This window comes from Mandrillus leucophaeus, unplaced genomic scaffold (assembly GCF_000951045.1).
Source record: "Mandrillus leucophaeus isolate KB7577 unplaced genomic scaffold, Mleu.le_1.0 Scaffold149, whole genome shotgun sequence".
NCBI classification, from domain to species: domain Eukaryota; kingdom Metazoa; phylum Chordata; class Mammalia; order Primates; family Cercopithecidae; genus Mandrillus; species Mandrillus leucophaeus.
This window is the reverse complement of record NW_012101465.1, coordinates 2,476,307-2,504,301: the sequence shown is the minus strand read 5'-3', so window position 1 is coordinate 2,504,301 and position 27,995 is coordinate 2,476,307. Positions and strand designations below refer to the sequence as shown.

General features: G+C 36.2%; 1 protein-coding gene across 1 annotated transcript in view; it reads right to left on the bottom strand.

Moving 5' to 3' along the window:
* The window catches only part of UBE2E2 (ubiquitin-conjugating enzyme E2E 2), a 414,545-nt gene that overhangs the window by 44,968 nt on the left and 341,582 nt on the right, over positions 1-27,995 (bottom strand). The window contains exon 5 of the mRNA XM_011974770.1: positions 7,702-7,849. Within this exon, the coding sequence (XP_011830160.1) occupies positions 7,702-7,849 (148 nt within the window). The remainder of the gene's footprint in view (positions 1-7,701; positions 7,850-27,995) is intronic.

The window sequence follows — 27,995 nt, the reverse complement described above, 5'->3', positions numbered from 1 at the left end:
GTATCTTTCAGTAACATATCCTTAAGCTGACCATTGCTAACTTAATATTAATAATAATTCTGATGCAGCAACCTGTTCTGACATTTACTAGGTCTTGTTTAAAAATGGTTGTCATGAAAATTAATGGTATAAAACAATATTATCTGAGAATATTTAGATACTCGGGAGACTGAAGCAGAGGGCTGCTTGAGTGCAGGAGTTTGAAGCTGCAGAGAGCTATGATGACGCCACTGCCCTCCAGCCTGGGAGACAGAGCAAGACCTCATCTCTAAAAATAAATAAGTAAATAATAAACAAAAAATCCTAATTCCTAAACCTTACTAAATATAGATGAGTTCTGAAGTTGGGTGAGGGATACACTGGGACTGATGATAACCATTTTCTCTATTTGTTGCGGAAGTGTGAAAAACCCACTTCGGCCTGTTCCTTGATAAAGGAGAGTCTAGAGGCCATCCAGTTCACACATTTTACCTAATATTTCCTATATGAACTTAAAATTATTACGTCTTCACTTAGTTAAAATTTCCTACAATTCACTAAAAAAAATCAGTCTGATCTTTTCTCAATTATACTGAACTGGTAAGATTTTACTGTACCTGCTGTTACAGGACACACCAATCAGAAACCTGAAATGGATGCGTGAACAACTCTAACAGTCAAAAAGAAACAGAAAAGGAATCACAGATTACCACTCTAAGGGATTCACCTTCCTACTTTAAAAATGCTGGCAGCACTTTATACATCAAGTAAAGTTGACAGATATTCCCTGGGTTAGAAGAAAACAGAAGAAAAAGATACATGAAGATGATAAACACAACACTGTATTTTCTTATTTACCAAATGGAAGTAATTTCTTCAAAGGCCCTTTTTGTTAGAAAAGAGATAAAAGTAAAACTTCAAACTTTAAAAGCACTTTTTAAGGTATCCCATATATCAGCAAATAGGTAAGGTCTAGTTTTAATCATCTTTAAAAGAATCAAACCTATCAAGGATGTATATTTAAGCTACGAAAGTAACAGTTTTAGCAGATCAGCATTTCTAGATGGGAATCTATCAAAAAAGAATAAACAGTTAATGTTCCTTTTCACCAAGGCAAATTGGATGTCTGAGGAGGATATCAAATTGTTGGTTATAAATGAAAACTTGCCCACACAAAGCAGAAATACCATGGGCTCTATAGGAAATCCTTGCTTTGTCATGAAGTCATCCCTCACCTGAAGCCACCAATCCTTTCTTGGTAACTCTTTGAGTCAAAGAGGATGAATCCTTTTGACTTTTTTCACAACTAGGCAATCCAAGATCTAAGCCTACAATGGGGTAATTTCAGCTTTCCTTTCTCATTCAGTATTTCCTAGAAAATCATTCTTTGACAAAACTGCTATGAACAAACGGATCTTTTTGTTTACATTATTATACACCAGTATCTCTTGTAAGACAAAGAAATGGTTTATTTTTACAGAATTGACAAAATAGGGAAATAATCCTTTTAATATCATTTAAAATTTGCATTTACAAATATGTAGGGGTCAAGTTAAGCATCTCACAATTGCATTTTCTGTTTTTTTAAACCAAATTTATGATGGTACACAATCACTTCTGTATATCTTCTTTAATTCACAAAACAGAAATGTTCTCTTTATAACGTATATTCCCTGATTTTATTCATCCATCTTAACGAGCCTTCAATTTTTCTAGAACGTCAACAGTATGAATAGCATTATTTTCAAATGCATCTGACTAAGCCTATGTGAAACTTAGGGGAGGGAAGGGAGCAGTGTCTCAGGATTCTACAGATAATACTCAGCCGGAACCCGAAGGCTTTAATAAAAGCTTCGAACTTTGTTTACTCTCTTGCTATTAAAAATACCAGATTAGATTGATTAATAGCATCTATCTAATGTTTACTTAAACAACAGGAGCGAAGTATGAACTCTATAACCACAGCTTTCCTTTTCTTTATATGAGGCGTCAGAGAAGTTAAATGACAATAACATAGAGTCTCTCTACATCCATATTTGGAAGTATTGATTAGAATGACTTTTAGAACTTAGCAGGAAATAAGACAGAAGACAAGCCAACTTTTCACAAGAAAACAGTGTGAAGTTAGCTATACATTGTGCCACGTATTTCTACTTAATATTTTTCACTTTAAAAAAGTCATAGGCATCAGAAGAAATCTGGTATCTAGGTAGCTAACTGTAGTTATGGTTCTAGGAAAAAAATTTTTTTTTTTTTTTGTAGTCCTGCTAAAATAGTCTGCTTTGAAAACAGACTTGCCATTTTACAGGTTTACCTGAATTTCAGTTAAATAAATTGTTCTTTTCCAGTTCTCTAGTAGAATGAGACATGTAGAAGCAAGGTTCACGCTATTGTGTAAGCACTAGACTCCTACTGAGGTGTTATATGTACCTTTCATCAGTCTAGCGGCTCCCAAACTTGGTATAAATAATCTACACAAATAAAAATGTGATGAAATAATTAATCTGACTTTATGGTTCCCACCCACCAGCACTCACTATCAATTGTAAAATTTTAATATTTGCTAACACAATTTACTACCTAATCATAATGAGTCCAAAGACAAGCAATAATAACAATCAAAGCTAAGGTATCAGAGATACCTTACTTTATGAATAAGAATTGTATTCATTGCTTAAAAAACGGGCCTTAAGTGATCAGAAACAAAAAGCCCTGATGTTGGAGACCGAAGAAGGAAACATTCTCCCCTGATGTTGGAGAATGAGGAAGGAAACATTCTCCCCTGATGTTGGAGAATGAAGAAGGAAACATTCTCCAAGCCTTTATAGATCACTATAAAAGAGCCACTGGGAGCAAATTCCTCTTTTCTTTTGCTCAGTCCATTTGAGAAGAATAAAGCTCTTACCAGTGAAGCTGCAGCTGTGCTCACCCTCAGCTTAATCACTGTACAAGGCTGAGGGTTAATTAGCTGCCATTCTTAGCTCTATTTGTTGTTCTAATACAGATCTGCACACACCTAAGACTGGAGTAACCGACACTTGATTTTTATTTGAAAGGTGATGCGGGGAGAGGGAGCGGCTCATCCATCCTGAGTGCTGATGTTTGTGGGTATGCATAGAGCATTTTCATTTGACTGGACCTGTATAGTTCTGCCCATTTGAAGACAGACAGACAAAGACTTCATGGTTGCTTACGAATGCAAGCCACTGCTGGTCCAGGCTGCACTGCAAGGCAGCTTATGGTCGGAAGGCAGATGACAGGGCAATGAAATACACAGGCAGGGTCAGAGCCCAGACGATTCCCTCCAAGAGCAAAAGAGAGCCAAATCACGTACCGTTTACAGATTACCTTAAGTCCTCACTTAAAGGTTCTTGGAAACTGCAACTTCAAGCAAAATGACGTACTGTATGCCGCAGGAACCTAACTCTTGTTTAGATCAATTAGCCTATGGTAAATTGGTTTCATTATACATTACATTATTTCACTTAAAGTTGCAGTTTCTAAAATCCTACTGATGACATTAAACGAGGACTTATGTCACACTGTTAGTATGATTTTTAGCAACTAAAAAAATGTTATGAAGAATTTCAAACATATTCAAACACAGAATAGTATAATGAGCACCCATGTACTCATCACTCAAATTCAACAATTATAATGGTCAATCTCGGTATCTTCCATACTCCTTCCCACCTACAATCTTTCTGGATTATTTTGAACTAAATTCCATATATCAAAGAATTTTATTGGCAAATAGTCCAGGATAGATGTCTAAAAGGTAAGGACAGGTACAATTCCATTATCATGCTGAAAAATTTCTGGCAGTATTTTCTCAGTATCAAATGTTTCACTGTCAACTTTCTGACTGTCTGACAAGAGTCATACATATTTGGGGGAAATTTTTAAATGATACAATATCATAACTGAGTTTAGAACAAAACAAGCTCAAAAACACTTTAGAGAGTAATAGTAGTAGAGCAGACAAATAGAAATGGGATTAATACAATAATGCTAGATGATACACAGACTTATACACTTTTCAAGAAGGAAAAAAAGGTTAGAAATATTTCTAGCCATAATTCTGTAAATCAAGCATCAGGTAAAGGAAAACTGCTGATCTCCTAATTGTCAAGGTTCTCAGAATGATTAATTTTGTATGAGGTAAAATACCCATTTTTTAAATACGTCTGAAGACCATAATATAAGCACATTTTAAATAATTGTTAAAGAAACAGGTTTCATGTAAAGAATATTACCAAACATCTAAGGGTTTTTTTTAAAAAAAGCCCACAAAATAGCAAAAACAAACTTCGAAAGATGAAATCAAACAGAACTTAAATTTTATGTGTTAAATAATGACTTGAGAAGAAAGTACTTATAAATAAGAAAGCACAGAAATTTGATTCCCTAATAGTATTCTCAACTTTGGCAATTCACAAATTAAATCACGTTTAGTGAGCAAGACTAAACTCAGAAAAAGCCAGGTAACGTCTAACAAAGAAGAATGCTCGGCTGGGCAGGTGGCTCATGCCTGTAATCCCAGCACTTTGGGAGGTTGAGGCGGGCGGATCACGAGGTCAGGAGATCGAGACCATCTTGGCTAACACGGTGAAACCTCATCTCTACTAAAAATACAAAAAATTAGCCAGGCGTGGTGGTGGGGGCCTGTAGACCCAGCTACTCAGGAGGCTGAGGCAGAAGAATGGCGTGAACCCGGGAGGGGAGGTTCCAGTGAGCTGAGATCATGCCATTGCACTCCAGCCTGGGCGACAGAGTGAGACTCCATCAAAAAAAAAAAAAAAAAAAAAAAAAAAAATGCTCTATCAGGCTCAGTAAACACCATCATGAAGTGGTGGCCTAATAACACCAGCAGTTAGATCTACCTAGATAACCGCATTGAAAACAGAATGATTATTGCTGGTGCACCCATCAACTGGCTGATAACGTTTGGACATTTGCCACCTGAGCGATAATCCTACTAAGTCAAGGTTCGGCTTTTTTCAGATTGCAAAATCCAACTGTCAATGTTGAGGTGACGGTGTTATCTTCCCAATTAAATTCAACTGAGTAGGTATTTATCAGTCATCTACTGTGGGCCCATTTGGTGTCCTAAATACTCTGGGAAATAATATCAACAACACATTACCATTTACAAATGGCTTTCATATATGCCATCTCATTTTAACCTCAGAGGAATCCAGTGATTTAGGTAGGGCTGGTACTAATCCCAATTTTATATCAAAAACTAAGCCTGTGGAAAGTTAAGTGACCATCCAACGTGACATGACTAATAAACAACGAAGCTGGTTTTCAAATCTACATCTGCTGTCTACAAATATCATGCTGATAAAGATGGGTAGTCATACCCTAAAGAATATCTGTGTTGGAATGGACCAAAAATTTTTTAAAGAGACAAGTGCAGATTACAAAAAGAGTAAGAAAAAGATTTAAAAAATAAGTTTATGTACGGATAAGAGTGAGAAAGTATTTTTTAAGTTGGTTAAATTTATATCATTATACAAGGCCAACTTTTGAGCAGATAGCATTTCTGGGTTAAAATAGCTCTACAAATTCAGTGTAGGAAAATCTTATTTATTCATATTCTATCGAACTTGTTTTTGTGATAATTTGAAGACAGATTTAAGATAAACTTCAATCTAACCTAATCTTACCTACCTCTGTAGGTAAAAAACCTACAGAGATTGAAAGTGTACCAGATAACAGTGTGAAATAAGTCCATTAAACAAAAGAATGGACATTTGACTACTTTAAAATAAACAACTCTATTTAAGATTCTAGAAGTGTCAACATTGATAAAAACGAGGTACCAATTAGGAAACTTTATTTTATGTGTTAAAGTGTGACAAACTAAATGTTAGCATGTATTTTACAAATTCCTTTCTAGTCTCATATCAGGCAGGCTGTCTCTGGTTTTATGGAACATTATTTTTAGGCTTGTTCTTACTATCAATAGCATTATTTTCAAAATTTCTTTCTTTTACTTATGTGATTCTGCTTTAGTTAGGAGAGATTTTTAAGTTTTTGCAGAATGCATTTGTAGTTTTCTGAAACACAGCAAGAAAAAAAAGAAAAACTAGTTCACTGAACAGAAGTCTGTCTGATTGCTGAGAGAAGGCTCTGGTGGAATGAATCTATTCCTTTAAGCAGGAGTATTGGTAGAGAGAACAGGCTGTCATATACAGGCTTATTCAGGGTAACAGACTCCATTTCAGCTGACTCGGAGGCAAAGCAGGCCAGGCTTCAAAATCACCTCAAAAAAAAAAAAAAAAAAAAGCCTTCCTGCAACATTATCTCCAAATGAGGTTATACACAGTCACAGACAAATGGGATTAAAATGGGAACAATAGGACTGAAAGAACAAAATCAACTTTAAGTTAGTGTAACATTATTGGACTTCACTATCTGTAGTAAAGTATGAATTAATTCAAAAAAAAATTTTATAATGATCCTGCACAATTTTATTTTTTGGGCAGGCTGGGTGCGGTGGCTCATGCCTGTAATCCCAGCACTTTGGGAGGTCAAGGTGGGCAGATCACAAGGTCAGGAGTTCGAGACCTGCCTGGCCAACACAGTGAAACCCCGTCTCTACTAAAAGTGCAAAAATTAGCTGGGCATGGCAGTGCACGGCTGTAATCCCAGCTACTTGGGGGGCTGAGACAGTAGAATCACTTGAATCCAGGAGGCGAAGGTTGTGGTGAGCTGAGATCGTGCCACTGCACTACCGCCTGGGCAACACAGTGAGACTCCATTTCAAGAAAAAAAAAAAAAAACTAATTTGCCACTTAAAAAAAAAGTTTTTATTGCTGAAAAATAAAAAAATACAAAAGCAGAAAGACTGTTATTTCTTGATGTTTTATAAAACAGCCAGGATCCTAAGCAACTCCACTGACACTCGTCATTTCCATTTGTGTAAAATTTCATGTATCTAGTGAACAGAGTTTATTCTTGATTGTAGAAGAGGGAATCTCATGCAATATTTAAGCTATTAATTACTCAAAAAATATTTCTCCCACTGAGAACATCAATGAAAACCCTAGGGCTATCTTTGGAGTTTTATATTTTCTAAAATAAACCCAATGTGTAAAGAAATGGCCCAGGAATTAAGAATTTTCAGTGTTAAGCACACCGACAAGCCATAAAGCCCTGGCTATAGATTTCTTGTTTTCTTGGGAGATGTATTTCCTTGTTTACTTTTGGGGTATATCCTAGAACAGACCATTCAGGACCGTTCTAATAGCTTGTCGGGATGCACAGTTATTAGGATGCCAAAAAGGTCACGTTTGCATGGTGCTGCTGGTTGTTATCAGATTTTAATAGCCCACATTTCTCAAATTAACATCTTCTAGTAGGCATCTAATTAAAGATTAAGCTATCCAACTTGAATTTTTATTATTATTTGGCAGGACAACTTAATTCATTCTTTAAATGCACTTTCCCATTTAAAATGATTTTTCTTTTTTTTTTTTTTTTTTTTTAACCACACTGTGCCTTTTCCTTTTTGGCAAATAATAGGTCTTAAAAACACTAATGAGAAGACCCAACTTAAAAAGAATATAGTTACATACTATGAAAATGTAAAAATAATAATAGTAGTAGAAGCAGTGGTGGTGGTGGTGGCAGTAGTAGTTGTAACCAAGTTACTAAGGTCTGACATTTACATCTTGAGAAGCTCCAATTCATACCAGATTTAAAGTCTCTTACCAGGGTTGCAATCTGTAAGAAGTGAGCAGATGGAGAGGAGAACTTTAGAAATAGTTAAAGCCGGACTCCAGTTGTCCTTTAAGATGTCCAGACAGATCACGCCTTGACTGTTAATATTACAGTGATAGATTCTTGTTCGGAAGGTAACCTACAAGAAAATGTAAAGTTATATTTTGTTAGACAAAATATGTTTATCAACAGTACCTATAGACAATTTTTGTCTGATAAGATTGTCTATTTTATCAGACAAAACAGTCCAGACTATTGGTTTAAATACACTTGATTTTTTTCTTGGGCACATGAGATTAATCAACAGACAGAGATCATCATTTTAGAATCTGTCATTTTGGGCACAGAGGAATAAACATCAACAGCAAAGCCATGACATTCTGCTTCTTATAGAGTCCTGTTATGTAACAAATGTTTTAGGGACTGAGTTTACTTTTGATATAATTACAGGAATGTTCATGAGGAGAAATTGACTCTGACTTCTAAAAAATTTCAAAGAAAACCTTTGTTAGATTCCAGTTATTTTAAGGATTTTGTACATTTATAATATTCAAACACCAAAAAGCATGAGAGTACTAATACAAAGAAAATAAATATTATTCTATAACAGTTTTTTTTTTTTTTTTAGACAGAGTCTCAGGCTGGAGTGCAGTGCCCAGGCTGCAGTACAGTGGCGTGATCTTGGCTGACTGCAACCTCCACCTCTCGGTTTCATGTGATTGTCCTGCCTCAGCCTCCCAAGTAGCTGGGATTACAGGTGCCTGCCACCACGCCTGGCTAATTTTTGTATTTTTAGTAGAGACGGGGTTTTGCCATGTTGGCCAGGCTGGTCTTGAACTCCTGACCTCAAGTCATCCACCTGCCTTGGCCTCCCAAAGTTCTGGGATTACAGGTGTGAGCCACCATGTCCGGCCTAGAACACAGTTTTAAAACATAAACCAAGGCATCTACATAAATAACATGCCTAGTTCATAGAACTATATTAGTATAATTATAGTAGTTACACTTTATTATATTAGTTACAATTTACTATATTAGTTATATTACTATAGTAGTTACAGTTAGTTGTAATTTAGAAACCTTTTCTTTCTTAAATTTTATTTTTAAAATGTAATATTAATGCATAGTCTTTGCCCTGTGATAGCTAGATCACCACTGTATGTTGCTTATGTATAACTGTGAAACATAACATGTTTAAAACACTTCAACTGAAAAAAATTAAGTGCAAATCAGTTTTATAACTACTATAACTCTGTTTACAAGTGTTATGTAAGTGGCAATAAGATGTGAATACTATTAATATTATGTTCAGAAATGTGCTTAAATTTTAAGTTGAAAAATACAAAAATCTCAGTGTTCTAAAGACAGTCTTTTGGTACTACATCTTAAATGCCTAGAAATGCTGAAGAAATTATAATGAACATTCTTTAAAATGCATAGCAGAATCTGCAAGGGGAATCCCCACAGTCTAGAATTAAAAGCCAAAAATTATAGTAAGTGCAACAAGCTGAGAGTGCACCTGCGATGGGTTTTGGGAAGAGGGAAAGGAGTAAAAGATGGTATTCAGTCTTAACAAAATGGAGGTTTGGGTTTTGATGCCTTCATGGAAAAAGAAGATGAAATCTTAGGCCTGTATGTTACAACAGTTCAGAATTCAGCACCGTTGTATAAATTAGGAAACTGTAATGGCTAGTCTTTCATTAAATGGATGGACTTGAAAAGATATGCCTTATGACACAGATAGCAAAGAAACTTACCAAAGAAAGCCTGGGCTCTAGACTGAGAAATGTTTTTCCTGAGAATTCTAAATCCTAGACACATATACTGTGTAAACACTAGCTAACAAAAAGAGCTTAAATGACTATATTATTATCAGGTCAGAATACGTTTAAGGCAAAAAGCATTGTTAGAAACAAAGAACTTTACTGATAAAATAAACAACTCATCAAGAAAACAGTAACAATTCTGAATCTGCTGTATCTAACAATATAGCCAAAAATATACAAAGTAAAAATCTGCAAGATTATAAGGAGAAAATGACGTATCTATAGTCAAAGAGGAACATTTTCACTACAGCAACTGATAGGTAAACCAGACTAAAGATTAGTAAGGATATTGGAGATTTGAACAACTAGATAAACAAAATCAAGGGACTGAATGAAGATAAAATCCTACACTTAATGATTAAGGAACATTTAAGAAACATTTATAAAAACTGATCACATGCTAAGCCACAAAAGAAGCTTCACATATTTCAAAGAATTGACATTATTAAGACCATAATGCAAAGTCAGAATCTACATATAAAAACATCCCCCTATCATATGTTTGGAAACAGAAAAACTGATTTTCAAATAATTCTTGGATCAAAGAAAAAAATCAGTTACTATTATAGCTGAATGACAATGAAAATATTGGGTTGCCAATATCAAAATTTTGTGACTCAGTTAAAACAACTGTAAAAGAAAAATCTACAGTTTCAAATACATATGTTAGGAAGGAAGAAAGATACTTAATGAGTTAAGTGTCCAACTCAGGAAGGTAGTAAGAGAACAACAGACTGAACTCCATGAAAGAAGAAATAAAGACACTAGCCTAAGTTAATGAAACACAGATTATCTTGTGATATTAAAATTTCTGTGGAGAAGGCAGAGTTCCTATTCCTTTCAGTACTAAATGAAAAGATAAAATATTTTTATGATCCCAATTTAACTGATGAGTGGCTTACATAATATTGATAATTAACCCTCAAAACAATTCAATGGGGGAAAATAATATTATTGTAACCACTTGAAAAATGATGAAACTAAGGCAAAGGAGGTTAAAGAACTGGCTCAAGATCCCACAAGTGGTAAATGGAAGCCAGAATTTGAACACAATTGTGCTGATCGAAAAGCCTATGGTCTATCCCTCAGCATCAATGCCTCTGTTCCTTTGTAAAAATGTATAATTCTGGGATGATTGTAGATTCACATGCAGTTATAACAAATAAAGAGATCCCATATATTTTTCACTCAATTTTCCCCAATGATAACATTTTGTATAACAACAGTATATTGCAGGAAATTGACATTAATACAGTCCACTGACCCTTTTCCAGATTTCATTTTTATGTGCACTCATGCATATTAAATATATTTAGTTCTATGTAATTTTATCACATGTATAGATTTGTGTGAACACCACCAGCCAACACACAAACAACTCTACCACAAACATTCTTCATGGTACCTTGTGATAGCCATAGTTGCCTTCTCCCTTTACTTCAATTCCTGGCAACTACAACTCTGTCCTCATCTCCACAACTTTGTCATTTCAAGAATGCTATAAAAACGGAATCGTATAGTATGTAACCATTTGAAATTGGTTCTTTTCACTCTGCCTAATTCCCTTAAGATCCATCCAAGTTGTTGCACGGTGTCAATAATTTGTTCCTTTCTTATTGATGAGTAGTATTCTATGGTATAGATGTGATACAGTAGGCAGATAGCCAGACATGAGGAGGAAAAGGGAGGCCCTGAGAAAAGGAGTCTGGAAAATCTCACACCCCAGAGATCACCCTAAACAGGTGTGCTAGATATGAACAGACAGGAAGGGAAATACCTAGGTAGAAAGGAATTCCCCTTAGACCGTACTGACTGCTCACTCTGCCAGTTAACCTGCCAGAATGTAGCTAGATGCATGCTAAAGGGAAGAGGGCAAAGGAGAAAATTCCTGAGATATGCAGAAGCAATTCGTGTTCAACATCGGGTTCACTCGTGCATACCAATAGTAACGGAGGGTCCCACAACCTTGGGGCGGGAACTAGGTGAGGGAAAAGGCAGGGACTTAAGGCAGATGCAGAAAACTAAACAAAGTAAAAAGGTGGAGACTAAGACAGAGGCAGGAACTTCAAGGAAAAATCTGTAATCATAAAAACCCAACACAGAACTCTCGGGGTACTGCTGGCTCACTCCCTTTCAGCAGCTCACTCTGCCTCATCTTTTCAGAGTGTACTTTCTCTCTAGATAACTCCCTGCTCTGTATTTTCCTTCAATGAATTCTCTTTTTCTGGCTAAATCAGTAGCTTGGCAGAATTCTTTCTCCAAATAAGACTAAGAACCAAACAAACAGTAATAGATGTACCAATCTGTTTACCATTTACCCACTGAAGGGCATCGGGTTTCTATGAGATTGAAAGAATCAAAATGTTTTTCCTACTCTCTCAACACAGAAGACTTCTGTGACCAAATGTGGGTGAGGAGTTTCTCCTGACAACTAATTTTCTGAGGCTAGCTGGGGGTCCCACAGTTCAACTCTGATACTATCCACCTGGATGTAGAGTCAGAACCCACAGGTTTAGGTCTCAGTCCCACAAGACTGCTTCCCACTTCAGATGCCAATCCAAGTTCTGGCTGTTATAAATTGGGGATTCCCACAATCCCCTCCTCAGGTTCAATCATTTGCGAAAGCAGTTTACACAATCCATAAATGCGTTTTACTTATCTTTACTGGTTTATTATAAAACATATTACAAAGGATATAGCTGAACAGTTAGAAGATAAGCATAAGGTAAGGTACGAGCCATAAGGGGTGGGGGTGGTACAGAGTTGCCATGCCCTCTTGGGGTACAACAACCTCCATGAGTTCAGCAACCCAGGACCTCTCTGAACCTTGTTTTTAGCCGTTTTATGGAGGCTTCATCATGTAAGCATGATTGATTTAAATCATTGGTCACTGGTGATCAACTCAACTTTCAGATCCTCTCCTCTCCCTGAGGGTTATAGGGGAGAAGGGCTGAAAGTTTCTACCCTCTAATCACCTGATTGTGACATGATGGCAACCAGCTTCCATCCTGAGGCCTTCCAGGAGACCCCAGCCACCAGTCACCTCATTAGCATACAAAAGACAGTTAATATTTCTGAGATTGCAAGGGTTTTAGTAGCTTTGTGTCAAAAATGAGACCAAATAGTATATATTTCTTATTAGAAATCACAATATTGCAGGGTTGTTTCCAGTTTTAAGCTATTACAAATAAAGCCGCTCTGAACATCTGTGTATGTGTTTTCTGTGAACATAAGTTTTTAAAATGCCCAAGAGTGTAATTGCTGGGTCGTATGTTAAGCTCATGTTTAGTTTTATAATAAACTGCCACACTCCTTCCCAGAGTGGCTGTACCATTTTATATTCTCACTAGCAATGTGATCCAGTTTCTCTGCATCCTTGCTAGCATTTGGTGTTATCACTATGTTTCATTATAGCCATTTTAATAGGGTATAATGATACCTCAGTGTGGCTTTAATTTGCATTTCCTTAAATGCTAATAATGTTGAACACTTTTTCATTTGTTTATGTGTTATCTGGATATCCTCTACAGTCTGTCACATTTTTGCTCATTTTTTATTAAAAACTTTAATAAATGTTGTTGACTTTATGTTTTAAATGCAGACATTTCATTAAAACCAAAGTATAATTGGATGAAAAATAATAAAGTTTGAGTTTGCAAAGAATCCTGTGCATTTCTGGACAGAGTTTTACACTTGAATATTTTATACCAACAATAAAAGGATCTACTTTGGTAATGATGTTTGTCAACTTCTATTCTGACAGGTGTTCATGAATTAAACCACACTGAATTAAACAGACAGACAGACTGTTCCAACATGTTCTAGTGTCAGAGACTCCCACAACTACCACCTTTTGAAGCTGGAAACAAAATCTTGATTCCTAAGTTTTAAGAAGTGTTATGCGTTTATCTATTGAAATGTAACCCATCTCCTCTTTGGGGGTCCCGCCATCGTATTCCTACTTCAATACTATACTTGCAGTAGGACCTCCTCATGAAACTGGGAATTACTCATGAAAGTAATATCTTTCAACTGATGTCCAAAGCAGTGCCTGGCATACAGAAACAGCCCACTGTTTGCTGAACAAATGCTAACACACCACAGGCTCGTCGTCTCTGAGGGGCTACAACCTCTCACTGTTTTTTAGGTAAAAGAGCATTTGAGAACCATACGTTAGGAGTCAAAGCTGGAAGACTAGAGAATATCCTGAGGAAGCAGAAGACCTCTTTAACATTTTTCTGTCCCATGTTCCTTTACTAAATTTTCCTACAGGTTATGATATTATTTCACAAGGGGCTTCATATAGGCTAAACTAATAATAAAAATGATAAATTTAGTAAGCATTCAACATGTGCCAGGCACTCCAATATAAACATTTTTATTGCTGCTACTTCCTATTTAAATGTTAAAAGAGAACCTAAGAAATGAGTGGTCTGTCCACATCAGCAAACATGTTCTACAAACAAGGTAAAAACTTGCTAATAAAAGCTCTTGAAGCAGCCAGCATTCTCTTCCAGACCTTATCAACAAACTAGGGAAAATGAGAAAGAATACTTGTAAACTGATAAGAAATTGTCTGCAGTCCTTAGATATTAGTGATTCAGAAATAGGAAATAATATTTTTAATAGTGACAAATAGCAAAGAATTTGCAACTGCCAGAAGGAGAATTTTAGAGGCTGAGAAAGCAAGTCTTCCCACCCTTAACCTACAAGACTACTCCGATCTCTGACTCAATTTTCCAGAAAGCCCATCACACTATCTTGTTCAGGGGGCTGGGCAGCTATGCATCCTTCACATCATGTTGCTGATAAGCGAATAATAAAAAATGACCATAAAGCAAACTGCACTTTCACTGTAGGGGTTAATACCCGCTGAGTTCTGTGAATCAAACTAGTGACGCCCACATTAGCATTTATAGCTGTATTTGAAGCATAGCTCAATAACTGATGTTTACAATGACAGCCACCATTTCTCAGTAATAGGTAAAGTTATATTCAGAATAACAGTTTTCAAAGGCAGGGAGGAGAGCACCTTTTGGAACATTTTCCACACAAAGGAAATTTTAAAAATATGACTTGGATATAGCGATATAGAAGACATGTATTTAGAATGGCTAATTCCCAGATGACCCTGGATAAGAAAGGTTTTAATGTATGTGTGATAAACACACACCCAACACCTGCATGTGTGGGTACACATGTGCAGTAGATGGAATGATGCCCTCCTGCCCCAAAGATGTCCACATCCTAATTGCTGGAACCTGTGAATGCTACCTCACATGATAAAACAGCCTTGTGATCAGGTGGAGAATCTTGAGATGGGGGTGATTATCCTGGATTATTTAGGTGGGCCCAATATAATTACAAGGGTACTTTAAGAGAGAGGCACGAGGATCAGGGTCAGCAGTAGGGGGTGTGATGAGTGATGTGAGGAAGGAGCCATGAGCCAAGGAATGTAGTTGGCCTCTAGAAGCTGAAAAAGGCAAGGAAAGGGGATTTTCCCTTAAAGCCTGGAGAATGAATTCAGCCATGCTAATACCTTGATTTGAGTCTTCTGACCCACAGAACTATAAGATAATAAATTCATACTGTTTCAAGCCACTAAGTTTGTAACAGCAGCAACAGGAAACTAATAAAGTGTGTGTGTGCGTGTCTGTGTGTATCTATATCTCCCAGCTGTCTCATTACTTTCTCTTAAAAGGTACTTAAAAATGAAGCTGTGCATTTCTGTGCTTCACAGAATCATCTCTCCTTAAAAACAATTCTAGAAAGAGTTAACATTCTTTATGTTGACTAAAGCATAAAAGAACGCAGTAGCATTCTTGGATAAGTAACTGCTACTCTGAGCCTCTATTTCCTAACAAAACAAGATGCTTAGATTATTTCTAAGGTTTATTCTAGTTCTATGATCCATGAGTTGTACTGTGGAAAGAATATATGGGTTTGGGAGTTAGCTGGACTTGGGCAGGAATTCTCCTTTTGGATGAGTCACTTAATATCTTTGAGATTCAGTTTCTTCATCCATAAAATGGGGAAAATAACAGTTATACTCATAGTAGCTGTGAAGACTGAAGTCCACAAATGGTTCTAATAGCCTGCCTGGCACTCAGCAGGAATCCAATGAGTATTAGTTCTTCTTCCCCTCTCTTACATCCCCTAGTTACTAGTTATAAGATTAACTGAGAATGCATCACTTTAAGGTATAGGCAAGACTCCATATATAAATAAAAAGTGATTTTGTAAGAGGAGAGACATCACGAAAGGCATAAATATAAAAAAAATTTTAATATAGTATTTCTGACAAACTGATTCTAAACACAATTTAGAAAGATGTTTAAAAGTAAACAACTCCAAGATGAAAAATTATTCTGATAACATTCAAAATGATAATTTAAAATAATTTTTCAATGATAATGTTTTTCATCAATTTTTCAAAAAATCTGATAAGCAGATAAATGGTGCCTTGCTTTTACTGAGGAAATATGCAATCAGTGAGAAAATTCTTTTTAAAAATACTTTTCCATGGAGAACCACACTCCCCGCAAATATTTGAAGGCCCATGTGATGAATCAGTAAATCATGTAACAAAGCTCCAAAACAGTATGGTTAACATTATTAGGCTCACTATGAAACTACAGTTTATTTAAACAGGTTGTTAGTATACATTAAAAAAAAAAATTCCCCTCTTTGAGATTTCAAGTGCTCTTTTCTTAAAACCAATTTAAGAGCACTGCACCGATAACTAACATACACCCTAAAATTAATTTTTTATTAGTGACACAGTAAAAACTGGAAAAACTCATTATAAGTGAGGGAATAAATCCTGAAAAATATGTATATCTAAGAAATACACATTAGCAAAACAAAACACCACCTACCCCCGGCCCCCGACCCCACAGGAATATTGTCTGACCCTTGAATAACTGGCAGTGAAGGAACTGAAATTAAACATCATCTGAAAACCACAACGCATAAAGATGACACCTATCCAGCTGTGAATACTAACTACATGCTACAGCATGCTACAGGATAGGACTATCTTTTAGCTTTCAAGTACAATTCAAATGATTAAAAACAAAAGACCTTTATCCCACAGACATTTAAATTGAAAAAAGTCTTTCTCAGTTTCCTTTTACGTATAAATGTAGAAAAACATGCAACTAGAAAATTTTCCCCATCATGAGTGGCAAATCTCTTAGAAGACTAGGAGCATCTTATTCAATTCTCAGTGCTCTTTCCTACAATACAGCAAATTACTCTCAACTCCTATAAGGCAGGATGCTTGGCATGACTTGATGAGGGACCAACAGATTCCTTCTTTTGCAATTTATAAAAATTCAGTTTATATAGAATGTTTCTGGAACATACCTATAATGAATAACGTTCATTGGTTCTTTTCCAAATTTTTTGAAAAATTTTTTCCCCCCTTTTTGGTTTTTTTTTTTTTTTTTTTTTTTTTTTTTTTTTTTTTTTTTTTTTTTTTTTTTTTTTTTTTTTTTTTAAGTTTCAGAGATGGTATTCCAGCGAATTCTCCTTAATGGTAGATTGTATCATGGTACAGACAGTAATCTTTGAGTGTGAGTTCATCCTCAGTGGGCATTTTCTTTCTTTCTATAGAAGTCTCATGTGCTTTGGATTGTGGAATATTTTGCATTTGCATCTTCATGGGCCTCAGGTTACACTAGTTTGAGACTAGACTGTACCATATACGTCAAAACATAAGGCTTATAATCACCCCTTAGGAAAAGAAGAGCTGATTTAGATTCAAATTGTCATAGAAGCTTCCTATAGATGACATCTCAATTATTTTCTTTTGAACGAGATACTATCTGGTAAAGACACAGTTGCCTGAAACCAGCTCAATCAATGCTTGTTTGGCATGCATATAGAGGTTTCCTTCCGCAATGGATTAAAAAAAAGTGGAGGGGTTCAGAAATTAAACAAAGCTCTAAGAGTACAAACTCACTATTTGAAGGCTTAGACTTTAATAAGTCTTAAAAAAATCACTTAAAAAAGCAAAACAGAAATTTAAAACAAGGAATTTTAAAAATAAGCTGGTTATGGCCGGGCGCGGTAGCTCACGCTTGTAATCCCAGCACTTTGGGAGGCAGAGGCCAAGGCGGGCGGATCACGAGGTCAGGAAATCGAGACCATCTTGGCTAATACGGTGAAACGCCGTCTCTACTAAAAATGCAAAAAACTAGCCGGGCATGGTGGCGGGCACCTGCAGTCCCTGCTACTCCAGAGGCTGAGGCAGGAGAATGGTGTGAACCTGGGAGGTGGAGCTTGCAGTGAGCCGAATTAGGCCACTGCACTCCAGCCTGGGCGACAGAGCAGGACTCCGTCTCCAAAAAACAAAACAAAACAAAACAAAAGCTGGTTATAAGTTTTCTACCAATGAGTTTTTGTGCCTTAGGACAAGTTATCCAATAACATAATTACATATAGATTTTAAAACAGCTATTCCACCAAACAACTGTGGTGGAAATAAAGATAATCTGGTATCTAAACTTAAACAGGTACACAAATAATCACTTAAACATTCCCACTGCTTTAATTCATTAAGCACATACACAATAGGTGCTCAATCAATGCTGGGGGTTGCGGGGTACAGGGGATCCATCAAAACCAGAACCCAAAGCTTTCTTGGTTTAATCTTCCTTCTAGAGCAGGGGTGTCCAATCTTTTGGCTTCCCTGGGCAACACTGGAAGAAGAAGAATCGTCTTCAGCTACATATAAAATATACTAATGACAGCTCATGAACTGAAACAAAACAAAACAAAAACAAAAACCTCATAATGTTTTAAGGAGGTTTATGAATTTGTGTTGGCCTCATTCAAAGCCATCCTGGACCCGGATTGGATGAGCTTGCCCCAGAGGCATCAGTCTCCCCCAAATCAGGTACTAGAACAATTGCTCTTGAATAACAAACTTATCCATTATGTGGGGCTATGTTGATCCAACAGCACTTATATGTCAATTAGTACTGTCCATAGAAGATAATTTAACAGCTGTCCAAAGGACCAACATCTCCTAGACAAAATGATTCATTTCTGGCTTTAGAACTGCAAAACTGTGTCATACATAACAACAATTAATTAGGAAGCACAACAGCTGAGATACCTAATGGATTCCATGTAAAGCATATAATAAATGGCCGACCAGGTAACACTTGCTGTTTAACTAAAGACAGTGACATAAACATAAATAGAAGGAGAATGCCTTTTTTCCTTTCTTTTATTTACATTTTTTATAGGTCTCACACTCCCCAAGGCAATTCTGTGAGACGTAGCATATTTACAAATTTGATAAATGTAAAATGAAAATAACGTACAGGATTACTTCATCTTTCAAGAAAGAAGTAATACATTTTATGTTTATAGATATATGAAGTGTCAGTTATTTATTTTAAGAGATCAATAATCCAATTCACATACAACACAATACAAAGTATTAACTAGCCAGAAATGATGATTTAGTTTTCCATACAGCCTACAAAAGTGTAGAAGTAAACTATATTTAAACATGATATAAAATAAAACATTGGCTGGGCTTGGTGGCTAACACCTGTAATTCCAACACTTTGGGAGGCTGAGCAGTGGGGATCACTTGAGGCCAGAATCTGAGACCAGACTGGGCAACAAAGCAAGATCCTGTCCCTACAAAGAAATAAAAAACTATCCAGGCATGGTTGTGTGTGCCTGTATTACTAGCTACTTAGGAGGCTGAGGTAGGAGGGCAGCTTGTGCCCAGGAATATGAGGCTGTAGTGAGCTATGATTACACTATATACTCTAGCCTGAATGACAGAGACTCTGTGTCTCTAAAACTAATAAAAATATAGTAAAACAATGACTGATTGTTAATGATACAGTAAATTTATAGCTATTATAGAGTTGGCCAAATGCCCACTCTTTTGGTTGAATGCTATGTGTGTAACACACAAAAGAGACATTCTTTGAAAGTAGCAGAGTATTAACAGATACTATAAAAATTTCCAAACTTCGTATGCATACTCGAGGGTAATATTTTTTCCCTATGTTTTTACCATAAAGTTAAAAATACCACATGTATAAACAGTAAGTTGTAACCAAAAATGATAGTAATAATTAAAATAGCTACCAATAATGCCATGTTTATGTGCCACGCACTATCCTAAGTGACTTGCATTTATTACATAATTTAATCTTCACACTCATCCTGTAAGGTAGATACTATCATTATTAAGAAACAGACACAGGTTGAGAGGAATTCAAATCCTCACAGTAGAGTCAATTCCAATACTAAGCAAAAAGTTTATAAGGAAAATACAAAATAATCAAAGACAAATGAAAACCCTACACCCCCAAAGATTTTTTATTAATTAAAGAAAATGACAGAAAAAATAATAAAGAAAATTATGTAAATTTCAGATCTCAATAGTTTGACTTTAGACAGCAAAGCTAAAGACACAGGGATTCAACAGGTTTCTCAGATCGAGTTCTGACAAAATGAACATGCATGTAAAGTGACTAGCAAAGAGAAGAAATGTTAATGATATTCATGGCTGGGTGTGGTGGTTCAGGCTCAGCCTGGGAGTTAAGAGACCTGCATGGGCAACATGGTAAAACTCCATCTCCATGAAATAATTTAAAAAAAAAATTAGATGGGCATGGTGGCATGTGTCTGTAGCCCTAGCTAGTCAGAAGGTTGAGGAGGGAAGATTACTTGAGCCCAGGAGGTTAAGGCTACAGTGAGCCATGATTGGGCTACTGTACTCCAGTATGGGAAACAGAGCAAGACCCTGTCTCAAGAAAAAAAAAACAAGAAAAACCTCACAAATACATATTCACTATTATTATTGTGAGATTACTAAAGGCAAAAAACCCTAAGTCAGTTAAAAAAGTAAACAAATGTTTTAACATGATTTGAAAACTCTCACTTAACATGCATAATCTTTGAATAACTTAAATCTCAGCATACAGAATATTCTAGTGAATATTCTTTAAACATCCATGCAGAACAGATGTAGTGAACTAACCTGATACTCATAATACTGTACACTGAAAGTAACAGCTAACCAGGAAGCATACTTGAAAAATAAAAAAGGGTACTTTCATTAAATATTTGAATGTTTTAGTTTGTTTTATAACAAGCATGACTAATACCATGTGATGATTTGAATTAGATTCTAAAATAGAAATAATGGCAATGTATAAGCATTTGTTATAAAGGAATAAAATAGCAAAAAAAAAAAAAGTGCATTTAATTTTCCAAGCTAGTTATTTCTATTTGAGAATGTGCTAATTCTTGCTTGATATATGACCCCCTTGCAACCAACCTGACATACAAATATCGGTTTACTTAAAAATGGTTAGAAAAAAAGATTGGAGTCTTAGGGAAGGAGTGAAGGAGTGGATGTTGAATGACAAACTGAGGAGCTGGTCTCTTATCCTGTAGTTTTTGATTAGGAGAATGCCATGATGAAAGGGGTGTTTTAGGGATTTGAAACAGGATTGTTGCATGACATTCGTTCTTAAACTAGCCTCTTGTGGAGCAAATGCTTTGTGGTAGTTGACACTAACTTATTCCCAAATTCACAAAACGGCTTTTATATGATTAATACCATTTTCTTTGAATATTGTCTTAACAGCTGACCAAACCAAGAAAGAAATGAATATGTGTGAAACAGAAATAAGGGAGAGGCAGATGGAGAAAATATGGGCAACACAATCCTGAATCTGAAGCAGGGACAGATGAAAAAAGGGACAAGGCACTGCAGGCACAGAGCAACCAGAACTTACTAAAAACCGGTTCCCATCAAGCCTGCACCACTTCCTGGAACCCTCTGTGGAGAAGATCAGAGAGGGGAAAGGAAGGCAGCAAATACATGAGAAGAGCCAAAGGTAAGCCTTCTGACTCTTCAGGTCAAGGCATCCTTGTAAGGATGGATCTAAGTTTCCTTCCTCACTGTAAAGGTAAACTAGTTCACAGCTCATTTCAAGAACTACAGAGTCCTCTTTTTGCCTTCGTGGCAAGCACTCAAGAATTACTTTTTAGTCTTACTGAAGGAATACGTAGTATTATGAGGAATATCTTAAATTTAATTTTTATCTAATGGTAACTACATGGGTTTGTTTTCCACTTAAATTTCCATGCCTAATTTTCTTTTATCCCAGGCAATCTCTCTCCTCTTCTGTTCTTCTCTATTCCCCACCTGTCCATATCTAATCTCTGCTACCACTCTATGATTTCTGACATGATTTCTTCAGTCTCTATTTCCACCTTCTAGGTTATCTTGCTTCATTCACATTCCAAGGCTTCTAAAGCCTGTTCTTTTGGGTTTATCTTTTCCCATCCAATATTCTCTGTAAGACTACTGCCCTAAAAAAAAAAATGGGTTAATTTTCCTTAAAGCTGATAGAAATGTATCTGATAGAAACAAGGAAAAAGAAAAAAGGAAGAGTGGGGAGTAGGGGGAATAAAAATGATTCAGAATTGTGTGAAAAAAAAAATTCCCATTTTCTAATGTTCTATTCCTGTTTCTTGAATCTCCTGTCCCTAAAAGAGATCTGAAGTACTATCTTAAATAAACACTCTAGGCTGCTGTTTTCCTTTTCCTATAATTTGCAACATTTATCTTTGAAATTTTCTATCTAGTAGAAAATTGTCTGCTGTGGCATAACAATACCACCTTTTAAAAGCAAACAATTGCACCACATGTGGCTTTTTAAATAAATAGTGCCAACTTCATTTTACAAAACTGATAGTTATATGTACAGCTAAATAAAGATTTCAGAAATAAATTTTCAGTAGACAGGCTAGCAAAAATGTTTATTTACAAAGGGAACAAATTTATATAAGGACAGGGATTATCTCTGATACTGATTTTTATCCCCTCTAGGAAAGAGTAGAATATTGACATGTATTTGTTCAATAAACAAATTAACTGGAAAAACACAGAATATTTACATTTGAAAGGAGGCCATACATACCATAATTAAAAATGATGATTGAGAGCTTCTGATGTTTCAACAGTTAGGTTTACAGTGCCTTTTTTTTTTGGGAGTCTGAGATAGGAGGTGTCAATGGACTGTGTAAAGCTTATAAAGGGAAATGTGCTTTGTCATTCAAATTTTGACTTAGGGAAATTTAAAAACTCTTGTGATTAGTATTTTAGTCGATAGAGATTATAAATCTTAAACATTAATTTCAGAGTTGAGATTTTAAATATTTCATTAATTCTTTATATTAGAAAATAAAACTCATAGAAACTCCAGAAGCATGGTACATATCACTACATTGTGTCTACTTCAAATAAATAGTTCAAAGAATTTAAAAAGCTGGGATGTCTGGGTAGAAAAGACTAACTATGCTTTTTTCCTTTAAAAGAAGATTCATGGACTTTTGTTCTGACAATATTAGAAGAATGTACTTTCTTCAAAAGCCTGTATTGGTCAGTGTTTCATTTATTTCCTCCTTTTTTAGTCAAAATTATCTAGTGGTATTAAAGGACAGAAATCATCAGTTTTGTTTGAAGTAAAAACTAATATATCCTCATAGTAAAGTGGTCATGTTCATCACGAAACTGATGTGTTCTAAGGTATTTAAGGACACATACCTAGAGGTCCCACAATTATAACAGATGATGGCTTTAGTTAGATGTTGTAAAACTCTAAATTAATAAGACTCATTTCTCAGGTATGTACTTAAAACCTGTATCATTACTTTATATAGTCACATAGTAAAATACTTTTGGCCTGGTTGGAAGTAACATCCTTTATTGGCCATAAAAATAAATCTATTAAAAAGGTTAAGAATAGAGGATACAATAAATCTTTTTATCCAAATTTCTAATTATTATACTTTCACTATTAAAAATATTTAAGAATTATGCCTTCACTTTGATATTATACTGCAGGAACAGTATTTTCTAAACACTGTTGACTGATGTAACATACATCTGCTTACTTTATAATGAGCCTAGTGGAGGAATAAGATTTTTTTGTTATATATAGTGCTGGTATGAGAGTCTGTTGCCATAGTGTTATTAAGCTTTTCTTCTCTAATACCAACTGAGTAAGGTAAAAACATTATCTCTTTCAACAATCTGTTTTGCAGATTTGGTTCACAGTTATAATGCAATTTCACTGAAGTAATCCCACAAACTCAAGTTTCATGCACTGCTCTAAGAAGGTGCTTTGAATATTTTTATAACAAACAGTGCTATTGCTCTGATACATATTCTTTCTCTCCCTAATATTTTTGCTTGTATTTGTTGCTTCACACAATCTTTTGAGGAAAAAAAGTTGCTCTTAAACTATGTATCTAGAAATACAGTAATAGAACAGTGAAACTGGTATCCAAGATACAATTGTTTCTGAATTTCCACTTGCAGGTTAGCTTTCAAAGCATACACATGGACTTCACCATCTTTTTTGCGGTATAATGACGTAAGAAATGTTCTCTTAAGAAACATTAATCTGGTTGCTTCTTTTTAATTTTTGTTTTGTTTTTTAGAGACAGGGTCTCCCTCTGTTGCCCAGGCTGGAGTGCAGTGGCATGATTATAGCTCACTGCTATCTCCAACTCCTGGGCTCAAGCAACTCTTCTGCCTCAGTCACCTGAGTAGCTGAGACTACAGGTGTGAGCTACCATGCCTGGCTAGTTTTTTTTTCTTTTTTTTTTTTTGTAGAGCTACGATCTCACTATGCTGTTCAGGCTTGTCTTGAACTTCTGGCCTCAAGTGATCCTCCTACCTCAGCCTCTCAAAGTGCTGGGATTATAGGCATGAGCCACTGCACCGTGCCCTTTAAAATTTTATACCACTTTTATCTTCTATGTTTTTAATTAATGAGAATGTATTAAAATTTCAAGTGTCTCTCTAATTTTTACAGGGAGTATATGCTGGTTATACACCCATACTAATCGAATTGCCAGGAGGAGATGGTATCCATGTCTGAGGAGGAGGGAGGGCTTGTATTTTTCATATTTAAAAACACTGTCATTCTGTAGCTTGATAAACCTATCTTCTCTCTCCTCCCTATTGAAATTCTATCATCCATCATGGCCCAGCTGAGTAATATTTCCTTAAGAAAGCCTTCCCTGCCACTGTCTGTTCAACAACAGTGCTCCAAATGTTAGGTATTTACATGTGTGTGCATACCTGCAGGAGGACATATCTCCTAGTTCACTTTGCTTTTCATTGTTTTTCAACTTACTAAAAAAATTCAAACCTATAATAAACAGACTCACCAACTGTTAACAGCTTGCCAAATCTGCTTTATCTCTCTCTCTCTATATATATGTATATTATCTCTCTCTATATGTATGTACACACACACACACACACACACCCTACAGTTTATTTTGTTCCTACAACTATTTGAAAGTAAGCTTCAGAAAACATGAAAGTCAGTTCTTTAGTACAAATCGTACAATCATTGATCATGCCAGGTTCAGAGATGATGGAAATGATTAATCAGAAATTCAGCTATCTGGTCTTCCAAAGGACAAGATCAAAATCAAACCTAAGAGCAGATTTTGACCCAATAATGAAACTGAAGACAAACAGCAGTTTATTCCTACTCCTTATCTATTGCTTAATCACTAGGTCTTATTTTTCATTAGTACACTTTTATTACATTCTCAGAGTTCACCAATTCAGTATTGTGGTCTCAATTTTTAATCCCCTTGGCTTTTTGTTTGAATGAAACCCCTCTATTTGACCAGACTCCTAAGAAATTTCTCCTTGTCTCAGTTTGATGAAATTCTTTAACCATTCTTTGTGCTTCCGCAGACTTGTCTGCTCAGCCTCCTTCCACTTGTCATTTCTCATACAGTCAGGCACTGACACTCCATCTCAAAAATAAATAGATAATAATTAAAAAATATTACTTTCTACTGGGTCTACTGGATGCCTTTATGGCAGGCATCTTCAGGGAAGAGCAAGGCCCTGCCTTCCAGGTATGATAATTAGATATGATTAGATATGGGAGAATGAGAATGAAAACACATACGCAATGCACAATATTTCAATACTACAAACCAACAGGGCAAAACAGATTTTAGAGGTGTTAAGGATACACAGGCAAAATGAATATTCATTTGCTTCATTAATCATATCTGCCAGGTAATACAAGACACATAAGGTCTTTGGATCTTAGAGTATAATGTGAAAAAGAAATCAAGTTGATGTGACAGAAACAACTAGTGTGGTACTGTTTATAGAAGGCAGTCAGAAAATGTACCTCTCAGGATCTAACTCTGAAGATCAGTCCTGAACAATGAGAAGGTATTGACCACATGAAGAACTGGATCAAACATGTTCCAGTCAAATGCACTGGCAAATCATAAGGTCAAAAAGGAGGCCTAGGAGGGCCTGCATGTGGTGAGGCAGGCAGAGAGATCATGCAGGGCCTTGTAAGACAAAGAAGTTTGCATTTTATTCTAAGTGCAATGGGAAGCCACTGAAGAGTTTTAAGCAGGGCAGTGACAAATCACTGACAGTTAAAGATGTTAAAGGAAACTTAGAGACTGTTAAGCCTCTTTCTACAGATGAAAACACTATATCCATAGATTTCTATATAGATACTCTTCACACTCTTTAATAAGAAAAAGTGTACACTTATTTTCAACAAAAATGGCCAAATTCTGGACACATGAAAAGGTATTATTTTACTTATGAGAGAAAGCAATTATAAACATTCTTTTATTTATATCAGATTGATAAAGGTCAAATATTTGATGTCACACAGCATTGATAAGGATGTAGGAAAAAAGGCAGGTGTGCCTAAGTTGGGAGTATAACTATGTACAGCTTCTTTGGAGGGCAATCTGGGCAAAATCCATTAAAACTGAACATGCGTACATCATTAGTCCCAGTAATTCCACTTCTAGGAATTTATCCCACGGATATATTTGCACAAGTCCACAAAGACGGTATGTACAAAGATATTCAGTGAAACATTACTTGTGATGGCAAAAGATTAAAAAAACCCTGTACGTCAATCACAGGAAAACTTATGGTATACTTGTTCAATATAATATTATATGATTCTAACAAAGATCTACACATACAAAGATGGGATAATCTTCAAGATGGCAAATACAAAAAGTAAATGCAGAATAAAAGACGTCTTTGGGAAGGTCATAGGAATGCTGGGCAATGACGAGGACTGCGTACCTTTTGTGCTGTTTGAACTTTTTACTGTGTATATACATATTACCTATTTAAAACTAAAAAGGGCCGTGCGCAATGACTCACGCCTGTAATCCCAGAACTTTGGGAGGTCGAGGCGGGCGGATCACGAGGCCAGGAGATCGAGACCATCCTGGCTAACATGGTGAAACCTCGTCTCTACTAAAAATACAAAAAATTAGCCGGCTGTGGCGGCGGGTGCCTGTAGTCCCAGCTACCCGGGGGGCTGAGGCAGGAGAATGGAGTGAACCCGGGAGGCTGAGCTTGCAGCGAGCCGAGATCACGCCACTGTACTCCAGCCTGGGCGACAGAGCAAGACTCCGTCTCCAGAAAAAAAATAAATAAATAAAAAGAAAAATAGTTTGGTCTTAAAAGCAAATCACTACAAGAAGTAGTGATGTCCAAAAGGGAGAAAAGAAAAAAAGAAATGAAGAAAATAAACTGGAAATAACCTGAAATAAACATAATGCTTTATATGTTATTTCCTTGTTGAACAAACTACTGTAATGTTTTATTCACAGAGATAGTTTAAAATGCATCAGTGGCCAAGTACAGAGGAAACATAAATATATAGTATATACAGTATAGTGTACATGTACAGATATTTTAAGTTTGTATGTATGTATGTATGCATGTATGTCAGGGTCCTGCTCTGCCACGATCTCGGCTCACTGCAACCTCTGGCTCCTGGGTTCAAGCAATTCTTGTGCCTTGGCCTGAGTAGCTGGGATTACAGGCATGCACCACCACGCCTGGCTAATTTTTGTATTTTTAGTAGAGATGGGGTTTCACCATGTTAGGCAGGCTGGTCTTGAACTCCTGACTTCAGGTGATCTGGCCGTCTTGGCCTCCCAAAGTGCTGGGATTACAGGCATGAGCCACCGAGCGCAGTCTATATACAGATATACAACTTGGTAAGTGCCCAAACAAAAAACCTTATTTAACCTTAATTCTCCACAAAAATAGAGGCAAAAGGGACTACAGAAAAGAACACAAAGCGTGACCTGAAGTATGGCTGGTTGGGTGCGGTGGCTCATGCCTGTAATCCCAGCACTTTGGGAGGCCAAGGCAGGAGGATTGGTTGAGCTCAGAGTTTGAGATCAGCCTGTGACAACATAGTGAGACCTAATAATCTCTTCCAGAAATAAAAAAATTTGCCACGCTGTAGTCCTGGCTACTTGGGAGGCTGAGGTGGGAGAATCACTTGAGCCCTGGAGGTTGAGGCTGCAGTAAGCTGAGATCATGCCACTGCACTCCAGCCTGGGTGACAGGATGAGACA